This window comes from Melopsittacus undulatus, chromosome 7 (genome assembly GCF_012275295.1).
Source record: "Melopsittacus undulatus isolate bMelUnd1 chromosome 7, bMelUnd1.mat.Z, whole genome shotgun sequence".
In the NCBI taxonomy this organism is placed as follows: domain Eukaryota; kingdom Metazoa; phylum Chordata; class Aves; order Psittaciformes; family Psittaculidae; genus Melopsittacus; species Melopsittacus undulatus.
Genome location: NC_047533.1, coordinates 33,493,031 through 33,510,678, shown reverse-complemented (window position 1 = coordinate 33,510,678; position 17,648 = coordinate 33,493,031). Strand labels below are relative to the sequence as shown.

Genomic DNA, 17,648 nt, shown 5'->3' with positions numbered 1-17,648 from the left:
CTCTACTTTTTGACTAAAACATTAATACTACAGTTTTCCTGATTGTTTTTACTACAGTGACCTATATTTTCCTTTTTTTCATTTTCTCTGCAATTAGCAGATGATGCTATTTCACCCTTAACTGTCCAGAATCTTTTTGTATTAGTGAGACTACACCAGCCAGTTGGTGTTAGTAGGGTAGTTTTTACAGAAAAAGACTATTAAAGCACAGTACTTCATACTTACAGTTCTTAGAGATATATGGCACTAAGGAGTGTTCCAGAGATGTCACAGATCCCACCCAGGAACAGAAATGGCAAACTGCACAACCTTTGAGATTGTATAGTCCAGTATTTGGTTATATGGGTGTAAAAACAGTCCCAGGTGTAAGATGCTTCCAAAAATCTGTACTTTCATTAAATCTTCCTTCTATGCTGTCACTTTACAGAGAAGATCCTGTTTTCCTTTTGCTGAAGGATTAGGGGGTATGGGAAATTTAGCTCGGCATAAAGGTCTTTACCATTGTGTGTTTTAGCTTTGTGCTTCTGGAGTGAAGGGTGGTTCTGGCAACAGAAAAGTTATCTCAAATTAGGACGGTCAATGCAGAAAGTCTGTACCACTGCTTTTGCATTCAGGTGTTTCAGGGATGACATCAAAATGGATCAACTGTGAGCTGTGTGGACAGTGCCAGTTGTTTGTAGGTACAGGTCTAGTGTATGCTCAGAGGCAGGGAAAAAATCTCTGTACAAGGCAAAATTATTTGCATATAAGCTTGAAGAGTTAAGCACTTTGCAGCACTGGAGTTACATGTTATGTGTGTGCAGAGAAATGATGGGGAAAACAGTTGTGTACTCCAAGCAAAATTTATTAGAAGTCTATTCAAGAAAAAAAAAAACACAGAGACCTTTTGCTTGTAGGAATTCAAAGTCAGTTACCTGAAAGCCAGGTATGAAAGACCTGGATTTTTCTAAAATCAGATACAGAGTAGAAACAGTACTTTTGAAATATCACAGGCAACAGATATTTAAGTCTTCAATCATAAATGGCATTAAAGATAGGTATTAATCTCACAGCAAAGCTGCATGCAGATCTAGTTTAAAATTGAAAGCCTTTGAAATATAAAGCTTTTGCCATGAAATCTGCAATAATAAAGGTATGCTGCACAAAGATGTTTCTTTACCTTTGTCTTAATGACGTTTCTCAGTAATAAAGACATATGTACATTTAGATTTGGCTGGTAAACCATATTTTAATTAATAAAATTTTGCATAAAATGCTATCTTACAGAATTGCACTATCCAGATGTTCTTATGGTAAATAGAGCAAGGAAAGAAAAAGGCATTGAAAACTTCTGTTTGTGAAGAGGGCAAAGATCAAATAAGGAACTTAATTTTTTTAAAAATCGACAACCAAATGGCTCTGTACAAAAAGCAAACATATGTACAAAATGCTACAGACACTACATACATTTTGATAATTTCAGTCCTTTACCCATGAGAAATGCAGTAGAAGCTTTTGCCATCTATAAGGTGCTGAAGAAACCAAATCTGAATTTTTATGTTTATAGAGTCATAGTCATTATCATCCTATGCCTTAATTTCATTTGCTATTTATGTTTACTTTTGCTTATGGAAAATGTATGTTTTCAAATATTTCTTTCACGGGGGCTGAGGGGGGAAGAAAAACCCACCTCTAAAAAGTGTCAGTTTTAATACTTGTGACTCTTCTGGGTTTTTTTGTACTAAATTCCTAAAAGAATGTGTAGCTCAGGTTTTGTTAACATACATACATACATATATATAGTGAAGTAAATCAGTACATGATACTTGTGAATATTTTTCAGGTGGCTATGTTAGGAAAAAACTCCAAACCAACAACTCTTTGTGCTAACACTGTTTACTTCCTGCTTCTTAAAATTCCTGATACATAAAAACACTAACCTCTCAAATTACATGTTGCTTACTATTGCAGCATTAAATAGTTGTAATCAAAATGTCAGACAATGTAATCAACAATGTCATTATTGTCTATGCTTATATCATTGTCTGTCTTTTCACTAAACTCGGTTTCCTGAGGTTTTATGCCTCTTGCACTTCTTACCCTTTAACAGAGAACACTAGAGCTTTATTAGGGGGGAAAAAAGGTTTAGCTGATACCATTGCATCCATCCAGAACACTTGCAGTTCTCCCATTTGTCACTACCCTTCCTTGAGATTTTACAATCACTGTGTATATGTTACAACGTACAAGTGCAGGCAAAAAAAATCTATATTATTTCTCATATATTGTAAACCAGTACAATAGGCAAACCTGTGATACGGCAAAGTGAAAGCAACAAATGCCGCTAAGCTAGTAAGAACGTGGAAACTCAAACAATGTTTTTCAATAATAGTAAACAGCAACTTCCCCTGTATGCTGTGCATGGTGAAACATCCCATCAGGCTCCATGACAGGATCATGAGTGTTCAAACCCAGAACAGCTTCTAGCCCTCCCCACCGCCATGGCAGTTCATCTGTGTACCTGTCCTCAAGCTTTCTATGTTGTGTTTCAAATTAAAAGACTTTAAAGCAGGGAGTATTTAAGGTTGAAATGATTCCTCTTGTTTCAGAAAAGCTTAAGTCATTCACACCATGGTTGTTGCTGTAATACTGCTGGAAGGGTTTGGAGGGTGGGATGGGATGAAGATGAACTAGATGGCTTCTATTTGAGACTGCAAGCAAGAAAACTGAAGGCCAGCATAGCACGTTTTCTAGCAGCTGATGCAGATGTGTTGCAGAGATGCAGCATAAATAAGTAGAAAAAAAAATAATTCACAGCCTCTTGACATAGTTTCCAGGGAAAGTACCAAAGAATTTGGTTCTTCTCGAGGTTCCTGAAATTAGAAGCAATAGATGAACGATGGGAATAACAACAGGAAATACTATGTAAGCATGGCCTTTAGATGTTTACGTTTAATACTGCACAATCAGTAATACTATATAATATTATTTCTAATATAGCTTCAAGAGGTTATTTTGAATTTCATTTGTGAAGTGTGAGTTAAATTATAACTGCAGAAAGGAAAAAGTAAACAGAGAGGCATACCTTATCAAATTGTTAAGCCTGATTAAAAGCTGTGCTAAAATTTACTTGGAATTTGACATGGTAAGAATTTAATTTCAACAACATTGTCTATATAAATAATTTGCTTTTTTTGAATGCTGAGGAGCAGTGAGATGATCAGGTTAGCCATTGTGTGTATGAGGGTTTATGGAGTGATTAAGCCACTTTATCTAAGCCTAGTTATGAAATCTGTTCAGTAATACTTGGTTTTCACAGGTAGTCAATTTTGTAGATGTATTCATGTGAGTAAGTTTTATGTTACCTGGTCTTTATGAAGAGAGCAGTAATATGTAGTCCATTTTGTGTCACATTAGAATGACAGCAGTGCTGTACAACAAACTGGAGGCAGCTCTCAACTTATGTCCATCAATGTCAGCAGACACACGTAAAAAAATGCCCACTATTTCAGTATATTTTGGTTAGAATTTCTCCTGATAAAGCCAGGTTCAGGATTATTACACTGAATAACCAAAAGTTACTTAATTGAAAGATGTAGAGCAAAGAGGGAAGCAAAGGTCAGAGGAGAAAAAAAGGAGGAAAAAAAAAAGGGGGGGGAGAAAAAGCAATCAGATGAAACATACCCACAAACCATCCATCATCACATTTTTCCATCACATCAATGACATCTCCCTCTCTGAGTTCCAATTCATCTTCGTTCCTAGGAGTATAGTTATATAGAGCCTGAAACCTTAAATAGGACAAATGATGCATTTTAAAAAGAAGTTTCTTTATACCTTTGCTGAAGTAAAGGGGCTGATTTACATATTAACTAATAAGCAACATTTCTTGCAAGTATAGGGGAAAAAAGGCTTATTTTGCTTGATGGGCATCGGGGCTGGGTACTTCATATAGTAAATAAAACTTTATGAAAGGTAACTCATTAGACAAAAGACTGGAGACTCACAAGGCAAGGCTGGTGGCTTCTCAACTAGTTGCTTTCAACACAGAATTCTAGTATTTATTTTATTGTTTCATTACTTTATAGCTGAGGCACTAAATCGGAGGAGTTCTAGAAGGGAGCCCATAGATGCACTAGCCCCGTAGCCTCCCCGATCAGTACCTAACACTGTGGCTCTGCCTTCGAGCTCTTGAGAGCTGAACCTAGTGCATGTGTCCTCTGCTGCAGCAAGTGTCACACAGCATAGGCAAGGTGCTTGGTGCCCTTCTATACTCGGTGGAGAAGGATGCCCAGGAGAGAGGCTCACACAACTACCACTGCAACTGGGGGACATCCTGAGCTCTTCAGTAGCAACTGCTGAACCAGGACATGGCACTGCAGGAGCTCTGCGTGTAGAAGAGGTGTCCTTCTCAGGGGGCAAGGCTGAGAGAAATTGCCATTTGGAAACGTAAAGCCATAACCCCTTCCCTGATTAAAACTGCCCCTGTTACATATATAAAAACCATAGATCTCAGCCAGTAAGGGAGAGACTCAAATTGGGGAACATAAGGATGGGAACGCAAACAGTATTAAGAAACTGACTTGTACCTCTACCCTGGCCAAAAGCTGCAGACTGAATAATACTGGATAAAGGGAAACTGGTATGAGATTACTGAATTTATTGTCTTTTGTTCCTCACCAGCTTTTAATTTGGTTTCTTGGAACTGAAAGAATAGCAATAAACTCTTAATAGGGGGAACTGAGGGTGTCTGGGCTGCAAATTGCTGCAGAAGTCCTGCAGGGTCAGAATCTGCCTTTTTTAAGTAATAGTCTGTGCCCCAGCTATGACTGACTGTGTAAAGGAGCAGGTGCAGCTGCAGAAATTGTAGACAAGACTACAATTGTAGTCTTAATTTCAAAATATTGAAACAAAATATAACCATGTCTATTCCTCCCTCTTAGCAACAGTTCACTGACCTTAAAAACATAATGCAACTACACTTCCCCCAGTAAAAACAAAGTAACACCTCCTCTGATGTGTTGGTACTGAGTATTTCCATTAGCTCTGTATCATTCAGGCAAAATTTCCATGGCTTGGACATCTTTATTTCAGTGAAAAATTCCTGCTCATGGAAGTCCCATTTAAAAATCTTATCTAAAGACTGGCACTGACTTAATGTAATGATGGCCTTGGATAAGCTACTTATTTCTCACATTGTTGGTTTGGATAAAACAAGGACTTAATGTCTTGTGACCAAAAGTTATCTCCCCAAATCTGAAAAGTCTATTTTTACATTTTAATCATACTAACAAAGTGGAACAGGACTTGTTATTTAAGCAATTACCTCTGTTAATTTGTGTGGCAGGAGTAAGAACAAGCTGTGCAAAGAATTAAATGGCAATCACATTTTCTGTCACGCTTATTGTTCCAGGAAAGCTGAGCTATGCTGACACTCTGAAAACAGATTAAATGCAGCTTCTAAAGGTGCAGAGCTGCAGATATAATGTGTCATGAACAAGATTCAAACCCATTACTCAAATACAGAAATGAGAACTCCCCAATTATCATGCAGTACTTTACAAATATCATCTTAGTTTTTTCTAGATAATACATTTTAACAACTCTTATAGTAATTTCATTCTCTCTTTGCTATAGAAATAATTTCTTAAATATGAGAACTCCATTGCCATTTGTATCACTAACAGAATACATATTCAAGACAAGGAATAGTTGGTTGGCAATTTACATATATTTCTATTTCTACTTTTAGGAATAAATACTTTAGTCATGAACTACTTAAACTACATTGAACAAAACTAATTACAAACCAGACTTATGTGCTTGAGTATGCTCAACAATACTAACAGGAGCTTGTGGTTTTAGTGAGATTGAATCTAAAATGTCCAATTTTTGTTATGTATTACTGTGGTATAGTCATAGCTTTCAGAATGGCTTTCTTGTATCTAATTTTGAAGTTGTACATGTAAATGTGCATGTACAGAAAATGTGAGCCTGTGATCAGTGTTACCAAATAGTTGTTTTTTTTTTTCTCTCCATTCATATCCAGAACTGTTTCTGAATAATTACTTGTGCCAAGTCAGTAAAGTCAATGAGCTGAATCAGTGTCAAATCCTTAATGGGCATTCAGCTGAGGTGTAAAACTAGGGAGAACAAAAAAAGGTAAAACTTTCTTTTTACAAAATTACTATCCCCCTTTAAGTTTAGATGATGGAGAACTAAGTTGGCACCTCTGTCTGAGCTTGTAAATTAAACAACTAAGGCTTTGCCCTCTGGGATCTTCTTGGTTATCTTCCTACATCATGTGGTTATCTGTAAATTATCTCTTCATAATTGCACTTGGCAGGTTAACAAATTACTTGACGAAGTGCTGGCTATTGCTTAAATGTTAGGTTTTGGTTTAGTAGACAAGAAGTATACTTACAGTTCCCCCCCACTGTGTATGTTTTCATGAGCAAGCACAGGGCGCTGTGGCTGAAATGAAATTATTTGAAATGTAATAAAGATTTATAGTGTAAGGTCCAAACAGTTGGATAGGGGCATGATACACGGTTGCTTGAGAGTTCACATTTTACCTTGAGTAAAACAACGCCCTCCCCAACCCACCCCAACTCACAATAAATACTTAAGACATGTCAAGCAACAGAAAATGGCAGGCGTAAAGATCTGATTTTGGAGGACTTAATGAGAACTAAAGTAAAACTGTGAACTTCAGTTCTATTTATAGTATAGTAGAAAGTTGGAATAGAACCCCGCTTCCTCTTCACTGTGAAACAGAAATAGCATTCGAAAAATCAGATGAACGTTTGACATTCCTTGGGTGAAGTATATTTTTAGACAACCAGAAATAAAATCTCCTATACATAATGGCAAAATTTACAATATTCATAGACAACATACCAATGTACATTACACACACAGAGTACTAACTTGGCAGGCTTAACATGCTATGCTTTCATTAATTCTGTTTCATCTCAAGGGGGAGCACAAAGCCATGCAGGCTGTTGGAAGACAAAGAGCAGAAAGAATTTGGGAAGAATGCGTGTAATTCTGTGAAAATAATAGTTAACACTTTTACTTCAGAGGAAAATGGCTTGTATTTCCAGTGCAAAGCTTTATGAAAGGAACTACTTTCTTTCTTAATGGAGCATTACCCATCACCAGCATCCAATAAATCTGGATGCAATGAAAATGGAAAATACTAATCTCCTACAGAAACCATATTCTGACTTGTTCTGATCAGAGTTTGGCTGAGTCCAGATACAGCGCAGGAGCAGCTACTTGGAAGAGCTCTTGATGCAAGCAGTGATCATATTCTCTGATGACTGTGGATGCCCTATGGTTGTGCTGTAGAGACAAGTCTGGGAACCCTTTCTGTTTTGGGAGTGTGGGTATCAAACCCAGACCATAGCACTTTCTTTTGGGAATTGAGCAATCTGCAAACTGATTTTGAAGCCATGGGATTTGTCTTATTGCTCCATGGTTGCCTCTTTCCCAGGTTTGACTATTTCAGTTCATCTTGCTTCAGTTTACTCTTGAAGATGATGCAGTCTTCCATGAGAGAAGGCAGTGGTAAACAACCCACAGCCTGATGATATAAATTGAATGGTAAAACACTGTTGTTTTATTTTTCTTTCTTTTCCCCTACCCCAGCTCCTCACAACATCTCTAGATGAAACTGTAGCACTTAAGTTTCTTTTCATCATGTTTGTATGTGTACATGCATCAAATACTGTGAATGTTTTCCATTTCATCTTTACAGTCTAGAGAGTGTAAGTTTAAAAAGATGCCTAAAGATGCAAGCAGGTAGGCTGCAGAGCTTCTATTTGTATTTATGACAGCTTAGTGGGAAGGAGGTTTTCAAAGTCCAACAAAATTTGTTTTTACTCTTTGAATCTTTTCTCTCCCTCATTCAGCTCTCGTCTGGCAGTGTACAGGGAAGATGGACAGCTTACTGAAGAATCCAACAATAAAGAAAGATTGCAAATTAGCCATTTTTGTTCTCAGTAAATCCGCTTTAATAGCTGGCTTGTCAGGCAAGAAGAGAATATTCCATTGGGCAGATTGCTTGGTGTTTGGACTGGCATCTGACCTTATTTTCTACTAACCTTTCACCAGGTCTGTAACTTTGCTCAATGACAAAAATAGAAATGCAAGAGAACTCAACTGAGGTTAAGGATTTTTTTTTGCAAACAATAGAAGTCAACAGCCTAACCAATACTACAAATTATTTAATGCTTTGAACATAATACCAAGCCAGGAAGAAACTGAGTAAGTCAGTGTCATCTTTTTCTGCATATGCTTCAATACTTCAAAACTTTTGATTCCTAGTTAACTACGTAGAAATGTATGATAGAAAACCAAGGTGAGTAAAGATTTTCAATTCTGTTATTGCCACAGAGAAAACTTTGATGGAATTAGAATCTGGGTAAACTGGGGTGAAGTAATCTGTGCTATGTCTGAACAGAGGGACCTTGGAGCTCACTCTCTGTCTGAATGCATTCTTCAATAGTAGCACAGCTGCCATCAAGAAGCTTTCCATTTTCTTTCCCTAAGCTCTTATTCCCACATAGAGGAATGTGTTAGAATGGAGACTTTTGCAGCATCTAGCTGCTTGTGCTCAAGAGATACAATGAAATGCATCACTCTATGGGTAGCTCTTCTTAGGACTTCTAGTTTTCAGCTGTAACTGAGGTCACTACAGTATCCTGTTTCCTGGAAAAAAAATGTAGGACCCAATCAAAAAAATACTAGGGTGTAGTCAAGTCAATGGTCACAGCTGTACACCTGAATTTCATGTATGACTGATATATGCTTGCATATAGTAGTTCAGTATAGTACGGAACATGCAGATTAGGTGTACAATTTGTGCTCTTGTAGTGTTTGAATTAAAGTCAGTAATGCACTAAATGTTGACCAATACAATCCTCTTAATATATTGATTACGTGCCATTCACTCAGAGTGACATGCAAAATTGAAATAGGCCTTAATCCCTTTTTATGGATCTTACTCCCAGTTGGACTTTTTTTTTTCAGGATGGTGTTGGTCTGCTATTACATGATCCTGGCCTTTCTATGGTTAAACTGCTCTCTTTAGTGATGACAGCACTGTCCCCTCATACCTTGGAGTAAACCGAGGCCTGCCAAATATGAGAACCTAAGACCAGCAGCAACAGCATGGTAAATAGTTCATTGTGTTGCCAGTTTTAAGAGCCAAATGTTAAGAAATCTATACAAAGACTAATTTAGTCCTAAAATGAAAGTAAAACAACTATAAATTCTCATTCTCATCTATAGTTTAGGTTGTTTTTTATCTTTTTTTCATAATTTAGATCACCTTTTTGAGTGAAACACATGCAAACTATAAACGCCCTGACTTTCTGGCTAGGGAAAAGAGTTACAGTTATGTTACTGTTATATTACAGATATGGAGGGAAAGGTTAAAGACTATGGCAGTCTGGAATAAGAGTGCTTGGATAAGCAGGAGAGTAGTGAGTGAACATGATACCGCAGCAACAAAACAATTTGAAAAGAAGGACATGGATTCAAACCCAGGAATTCAGCCTGTATACAAAAGCTTGTATACATTCAGTGAAGTATAATTTTTGAAGCTGTAATTTTAATAAGCTAGAAATGCTTTGAAACAGAGGAGTAACTTAGGAAGAAACAGGCTAAATATAAAGAACTTTGATCTCTTAAATCTTGTAGCACTGGAAATACTATGCAGTACTGCAGAAATACAACAGACTAATATATTTATAAAATAAGTTTTGTCACACACAGTCCTGTTGGCTTTACACAGACAGCACAGAAGCACAACAGGAAGAAAACATGGAATACTGATAGTATTAAGACACTTGGGCAAAAGAAAAATACTTCAAGACTAGACACTGAGCTCCTTTTGTACGGGAATGCTGTTATTGCACACTGGGCATTCAGTACCATACCCTGTGTGAATAGCTGTGACCTCTGAGAGGTTTGTAGTAGGATCTCCTAGTCATCTCTGGGCTACGAGGAGGTTTACCCAGAACAAATATCTCCCTCTTTAAATTAGCCTAGAAAAATCACAAAAACTGTGTCAAGTGAGAGTTTAAGAATGAAGCATCTTGGAATGTTTGTTGCTGCATTCACACATGCAAACTGGACATGCTTTTCTTGGTAACAAAAAGCAAGTGTTAGGTGCAAATAATGGTACTATTATTAGCATATGGAATTTTCATTGTTGCCACTGGATCTTTTTTCCAACGGTTTGCTGCTCTGGCACATGCCCATACACATTACAGCTAAAAGATCAACTGCACATAATGTATGCAGTTGGAACAGTTATTGCAAGTATACCTGCTGGAGTAGCTCAGTTAATAATGCAGAAAAGCTCAACAGCACCGAGCAGGAATACCAATGACAAATGTTGTAATTCCTTGCGGTTAGACAAACCACAGACCTTATATCTGCATTTAGAAAGCAAGTAAATATTTGATGGAAAGTACTTCAAAGAAAACTTGTTTTGTTATAACTTTAAATCAGCTAAAAACTTGTTAGAATTCAGCTAGGGTGTGTGCACAGCAAATGTGAGTTCTCAGGGGCAGGAGTGAGTTGGGGGGAATGCATACTGCTGACACTGGAATTTGCAACTGGTTGCAAGTAGAATGTGGCAAGACAGAAGAACATCTCCCTCTTAGAAGCTGAGAGGGTGAGTAACGAAAAGGTTACCACGGGAGGCTGATGATGCAGGAAAACATCAGCTTTTCTCCTTGGGAAGTGTCTTCTTTTTTTCCTTTGAAGGACACATCTCTCTCACCAGCATCAAGCAGAGTAACACTTCCCACCTGTAGCTCCTTGTATTCTATTACCCAAGTTCCTGATCATGCTCCAGATTTGAGCCACATTCCAAATACGTGTACACACATATGTATGTATTTTTACATTAACAAAAAATACCAAAGTATCAGTATACAGTTTCAAGAATTTTCTGAAGAACCTCCCTTAAGTTGTGATATTTGAGTCCTGGAAATGTCTCATGTTCTTTCTGCTGCAGGAGTTGAGAGCAGACTTTAATCACAGACAACATGCAGAAAGAGGATAGGAGCTGTCCTTCCTTCTCAAGTCCAGCCTGTAGACTACGTCACAACAAACTGTGACAGCCAAAACCTGGCTACACTTACTTTCATCCAACTCTCTACTCTGACAATATATTCAATATTGACTGCTGAAAAAGCTTGCTTACCCTTTGTCTCATTTTGGAAATATCGTCCAAAGGAAAGTATGTTGTTGGTAGGAGTGTATTCTAGTAATTTCAACAATTTTCAAATAGGTAACTATCTTGATTAAGTTTATAAAGGAGTCTTACAAAGTTCCCTAGACTTAAAAAATAATTCACATTTGAAATGGTTTGAAACAATAATTAACAGCTAGAACTCTGTAACAGCCCTCCACACCTCTAGTTCTCCTGTCTGCAAGATGGGAGTCATCTCCCTTGGTTATTTAGTACCTTGCTTCCAACCATGCCCAGTGAAGAGCGATACACTATTAGGAGGTTCCCAGGAGCAGATCTTTTAACTCTCAAACCAGATTTTCCTTCTATTTATTTTCAGCTGGGATTAACATGCCTTGCTCAAGCAAGAGAAAGGAGTATCAGGGTCACCTAAGCATAACTGCACTGTAGATGAGGGATTTTCTAAATTTTGTCAGTTAGGCCTAAGCAAAAGGTACCCATCCAAAGCACCACTCAGCTGAAAAATTATTCCAAGTTGCAGAAACAAATGCAGCATTGTGTTTTACCCCTTCTTTGAGGTGAAACATACCTAAGCCCTGGAAAGAATCCTTGTGTCTCTTTGTCTCTTCCCTACTTCAGGAAAAAAACCCAATTGGATCTGGTGGACCATAAGACTTCTTTGAGTCCATTATGCCTGGGTTTGCCATGAACACACATCGTAAAATGTGGTAGAATTTTTGAGAGAGGAAAAAAGAGGTTGTAGGGTTTTTTGTTTGTTTGTTTTTTCCCCATAAAATCAATGATTGCTTTTCCTAGGATGTTTCTCAAACTTTTTGCATTACTTTTTCTCCTTTCCATGAGCTGATGGACTTTTTGGATGTCAGCACTGGAAACTGACTTGGGCCACCTTCCAGATTTCATTTTTCTGCCACAGACCTGCAGTGCTGACACAAAGTGTAGTCCTGAAGAGGGAATAACCTTGTCCAGTCCCTGACTAACAGAATTGGTATTTAGAACATGACCCTCAGCAGTGGTTCTTCCCTGTGAAATTTATGACTGTTCTCCCAGGCTTTGGATTGAAATTGAAACCACTTGTGAACTACAGATGTTACTTACTTTCTGTGTACTTTAATATGATTCTGTTTCTTTCAACCAAGTAAGAGTTACAGATGCCCTGGTATGCACTTTAAATTGAGTTCTTCTTTCCTGTCGCTGATATCTCCTTAAGGAACTTCATTGTATCATACTGATTATAGTTTTACCTTGCATTTCATTTGATAAAGGCCTATCACAATACTCCATGTGCTGTGTTATTTAATATTAGTAAAGGGAACAATACCTCTGAAAATATCAAGCTCAGTGTTAGCCTTGCAGTTATTTAACATACATGAAGATTTGCAACAATCCATACTCCGGAGGTACAGTTACCTTTAACTCTGGTGAGTCTTTCTCCTGCTGATGTAAGGGTTTAGAAAGGAGAGGAGGTGAGAGGGAAGCAGTAGACAGGAATGTTGTAAGAACAGAGTGAGAAGTTGGTGCCTTGGCAGAGTGAAATGGAAGATTAGAAGAAAGGTACAAAGGATCACAGTGTCCTGACGTTCCCTCAGTAAGCAGAGATGGCTTAAAAGTTTGAGAAAAATGAGAATTTGTGCTATAAAACCAGCTGTGAAGGATGTAAAATGCTCACTAACAGGTCATGTAACTAACCTGAAAAAATGCTCAATAATGGGTCATGTAATTAACCTGAGCAGCCAGAAGTGTGATGCTAGTTTTGTTATTAGTGAATATACTTTTCTGGAAGAAGATTCCTTCCTTCAGAAATCAAAGCAAGCTGCCAGTTGTGGCTGTAGATTTCACCTCTACTCTTACAGTTTTCTCCTGTGTTTTCCAGGTCAAGTAAGGGTAGAGGCAGCCTGCAAAATCTTTCTAATTAACTAGTTTTGCATTTGGCCTAAAATGTATTGTCCTAAATATCTGATTTACATGTTTGCATGTGACAGCCAAAGCAACTGCCTGAACTATTTGTTGAAATAAGTGCAGGACAGAAAAAAATCTGTTCTAAAACTTTGCTTAGAAACCACACAAACTGTGCAGCAATATTGTGGCATTTAAAGGCTAGCACGCATTTGGGGTAATTCAGTGTTGTACTGTCCCAGAGAGGAACTGAGGAGGGCTTTAGGGGGAAGCATTTGTTTAACTGCCAAACATAATCTGATCTGTTATTATTAGTCACATTCGCAGAGTGTACTATAAATATATCAGCTTGTGAAGTGACACATGTGAAGTACAAACTGCTGAGTCTCTGCAGGCGGCATGTCACTCCCTCTGAAGGCTGTTGAGAGTATTTGCTTGCTGGGGGGCTCTGCCTCAAAAGGGGCGGCATGTAATGGGCCAGTGAGGAAAATGGTTCACTGGCTTTTTGCATCAGAAGTTTGATGGCAGCTTACAAGGGTGGAAGGGAAAGGACCAACAGAACTAGTATACCCTAGAACTTAAAATAGTGTATATGCCTGCTTCTGGGAGGGAGTATCCCCTAACACTGCAATAATATAAAACTGGACATGATACAAACATGTAAGTAGAATCAGAATACTCTGAGTTGGAATGGACCTTAACAATCATCTAGTTCCAACCCATGTGCCATGGGCAGGGACACCTTCCAGATGACCACGTTAGTGAAAGCCCTGTTCAACCTGGACAAAAAAAACCCCAAAGAAACCCAACGAACCACACAAATGAGGCAGGGAATAGTTACACTAACTAACTGAACACAGAAGCCAGGTTTTTCAGAAATTAAAATACCTTATTGTTATTCGGTGAAGTGTATCCTTCATGACATACCATGGAGTCTCCTCCACTTGCTATTGGGAATTCTAAATTATCATGTCCCAGATCCTCCTCCTCCTCTATATAGAGTCTGGTCAGTTCTTCTGTTGTATCTTGTGCTTCTCTGTAGACATCTGATTCTTGAGGCTCTGACTGATCCCCTATATTAACTGACAGATCTGCAGTGCAGATTTCTTCTTCATTTTCAGGAATGGCAGCTAGCATTGTGGAGATGGAGCCACATTTTTGTAGTGGAGGGATGTTACAGATAATGCCAACTTGTTCACCTTCTGTTGTAGTATCTGACAAGTCTCTAGGTACTTCAACAACTGAAGAAGAGTCAAGTATACCTCTCAATTCCTTATCTTTTCCTGGTTTGGTATTGTTGCTGTTATATGCTATGTCATGAGATGAGCTGGCTGAAGGTGAGAGACAGGCAGATACAAGAAAGGATAGAGGAAAAGCTGTAGGAGAGCTGAGAGACACCTCTGTATTTGGAATAATGGGATCATCCTTAAAGTGGTGACTGCTATTACCTGGGGAGATCGCTACAGATTGGGAGGTTGTTAATGCCAAAGAACTGAGTTCTTCTAAGTCACAAAGAAAACTGTCTGGAAATGGTGGAGAAGGTAAGATGCATACACTTGAAGGTGAAAACCCAACAGTTCTTGGAAACCAGTCACTAGTGGCAGCCTGGAGAATCTTTTGATCCATGTGTGACCAAGAGGAGGAAAGGTGCCTGGGAAGTGGGGACAGTGCTTGGGAAGGCAACTTTAAAAATAAGAAAGACATGGGAACTTAAATAAATAAGCATGACAGTGAACTAGGATATGAGTAGACTGGAAAAGAAAAATGTCTGTACCATCATCTGGATTATAGGATATCATTTCAGTGAGCACGGCTGTCTGAAATCATTACTACATGAATCAGAACAGCAGGAAAGACATCTGAAAACTGAAACTATATCAGGTTCTGGCTTGAGGCTTAAATGTCAGACATTAAGACACATCTGAATCATTACATTCATGGAGGCAACCTGCATTTGATCTGCTGAAGTTATGTTACTTATGGTGCTCTTTTAGTGAGCCTGTCACAGGTTACTAAATCATACAATTAATGTACTTTTCTACAAACCATTACTGTTATTTTGAGACTAGCATTTTCAGAAGTACACTTCCAGTACCAGTAAGTATTTCTTTTAAACTATAACAACTGAGGTGCTTTCTAATTATCCTAATGTTTGCACTTTTTCTTAGTACTCTGAGTAAATGTTTAAGAAACATCTTGAATACATTGCATACTTTTATTAAGGCATGAGCAGCTACAGAATGCATTTTTCTTTTTTTCCTTTTTGTCAGAAGTAACCCTATTAGTTCAAAATGACATCTACATTTGAGAAAGGTACATTCAATTCTAATTGAATGTAGGCAGTCAACAATGCTTTTAAAATAGTGACAGCACAGTACACAGCAGTATATTTTGAGTACCGTTACATAATATTGATTGAAGTATCCTTCTGGTAAAAGAAACGTCCTTTGGTAAGAATGAGAGACTGGTGAGTCATACGTACACAGCATCAGTAGATATCCATTGCTTCAGTAAATACTGAAAATGCATTTTTGTTACTATCCATCCTCAAAATTAAAATTGAGTGAAAAATATTTTGATCTCATTATTAGAATTATACAGAATAATCAGATGTGCATCTCTAAGATAGACAGACTAACTCTAGAGTAGGAAAATAATTTCAAAAGGACAAATTAATGTCACAGAATAGGAAGGTTAATTTACTTACCTTATGCTTGTGTTTTCTTGAGGCAAATAGCTCTATTTTATAGCTAGACCAACCTTTGTTACAGAGTGTTTTGTATCAAAGTGTAAAGTATAGACTGATACAATGAAGTCTGCTAGACAGAGGTATGCTGTTAAAAGCAACGCTCAAGTCTTTTTCCCTCATCTTTCCTCTTGAACAAGGGTCTCTAACCTGTGGCTTGAAGGTCAATAAATGTTGCTGAGGAGACATTGCCATTTTTGGTTTCCCATGACTAAAGACTGCACTAGAGCTAGAGACACAGATGGTCTTGCACAAGTTACAGAGAACAAAGCGTACTCTTGACTTTTATTGCTTACTTATTTTTATTGCTATTAAGCCAGAGAAGTTTAGTGCAATTGCTCTAGCAACAGGGAGAGGTATGTGCTAAAAGACTACAACGGAATAGGAAAAGTGGTATCAGTGATTGTGGTAAACTCCAGAACACCTTCAGGACTGGTAAAGTCCTCCTAGATAGTCAGGAGCAAGATGTCTTCTGACAGGGTATTGCCACTTGTGAATACAGCTGAATTCAGAAACAAGATGTCTGCTTAAGAGTGTCAGTGAAGGCTCTTATTTATTTATTTTTATTTAGGCTAGAACCAGATGATTTCAAATTTCCCATCTTACAAAGAAGGCTTCTTCCACTTTCCTCCCCTACAAAACTAAGTTAGGAATACTAACTTAATAATAGTGGCAGGCCAGTTTTGTAATCTGAATGTAAATGCTCAGCACTGATTACAGGGTTACACAAACACAGCTTTAGCTGCAGTATGCCCTAGAGACAATCCTGCTCCATAGAAAACGGGAGGAAAGGCACCTCCAAATACCATGAGATAGCTCCGTAACACGGAGCACCTAAGATGCCTCATACTCGATCTGCCTTCAGGAACCTCTGGGTTCCTGTAATCGTATGGGGCCCTAGGTTATGAATACCTCAGCCTGCAGCTATAGAGTTTGATATTACTTAATTTCTACGGTTTTGTCAGAATGGAAGAGAGAGGAACTAGTTCCCTGTTGTGACACATTCTGGAAAAACAGACAAGACCTGTTGTAGCAGCTATCCTAACCCAGCCAATACTGTTTAGTTGTAAGCAGTGTTTTCAGAGGCCACTGTTGTCTATAAATGACATCTTTGGTAGCTGTCCCCAAAGCTGCAAATAAATGTGGAGGTTATCTCAAAGCTGAAGCACATACATGAGCACTAGTATGACAGTATATGAGAGTTGAAAAGGGTACAAACCCAACTGAAATGGTGAGATTAATAGTGGGATAAGGATTTTGCAATTACACACAAAACCTACCACCCATACTGAAGAGAGAAACAATGAAAGTAAAAAGGAAGATTTAGAGAAGTTTCCATCTTGAGCACTCAAAATCATTGATACTACATTAATGCTCATCACAGTTTGTATACAGAAACTCTCTTAATTTTATTGCTATAAAAGAGCTCATGTTTCCCACACAGGTGACTGAAATCTCATGAGTGAATGATAAATCAGAATACAGGAATCTTTTTGCAGCATCCTGTAGTGTGATTTGTGGTGGTTATACACTATGAAGGAGAAGAATTTAGAAGCTACAACAGACACTGGTGTGAAAAGATTACAACTATAAAGGTCTGAAATGAAGTTCATTGACAATGTGACGACATTTGCCTTGCTACTAAATGAAACAATTTTGTCATGTTGCTGTACAGCTTCAAAGAACCTCTGTTTTACCAACAGCCTCCTTCCTGGGTGTGAGTGGCAAAACATTATAGTACAGAATAATTAGTGGTTCTCTTTTACTTTAAAGGAACAGAACTGGTCTTGGCAATCT

General features: G+C 38.0%; 1 protein-coding gene across 4 annotated transcripts in view; it reads right to left on the bottom strand.

Moving 5' to 3' along the window:
* Positions 1-826: 826 nt before the first annotated feature.
* SORBS2 (sorbin and SH3 domain containing 2) overlaps positions 827-17,648 on the bottom strand; it is a 76,645-nt gene continuing 59,823 nt past the window's right edge. For all 4 annotated transcript variants that reach the window (XM_005149048.3, XM_031048977.2, XM_005149051.3 and 1 more), the window contains 3 exons: positions 6,404-6,453; positions 3,664-3,770; positions 827-2,852 (listed from right to left, as the gene is read on the bottom strand). In XM_005149048.3, the coding sequence (XP_005149105.2) occupies positions 2,791-2,852; positions 3,664-3,770; positions 6,404-6,453 (219 nt within the window). In that variant the 3' untranslated portion in view covers positions 827-2,790. The remainder of the gene's footprint in view (positions 2,853-3,663; positions 3,771-6,403; positions 6,454-17,648) is intronic.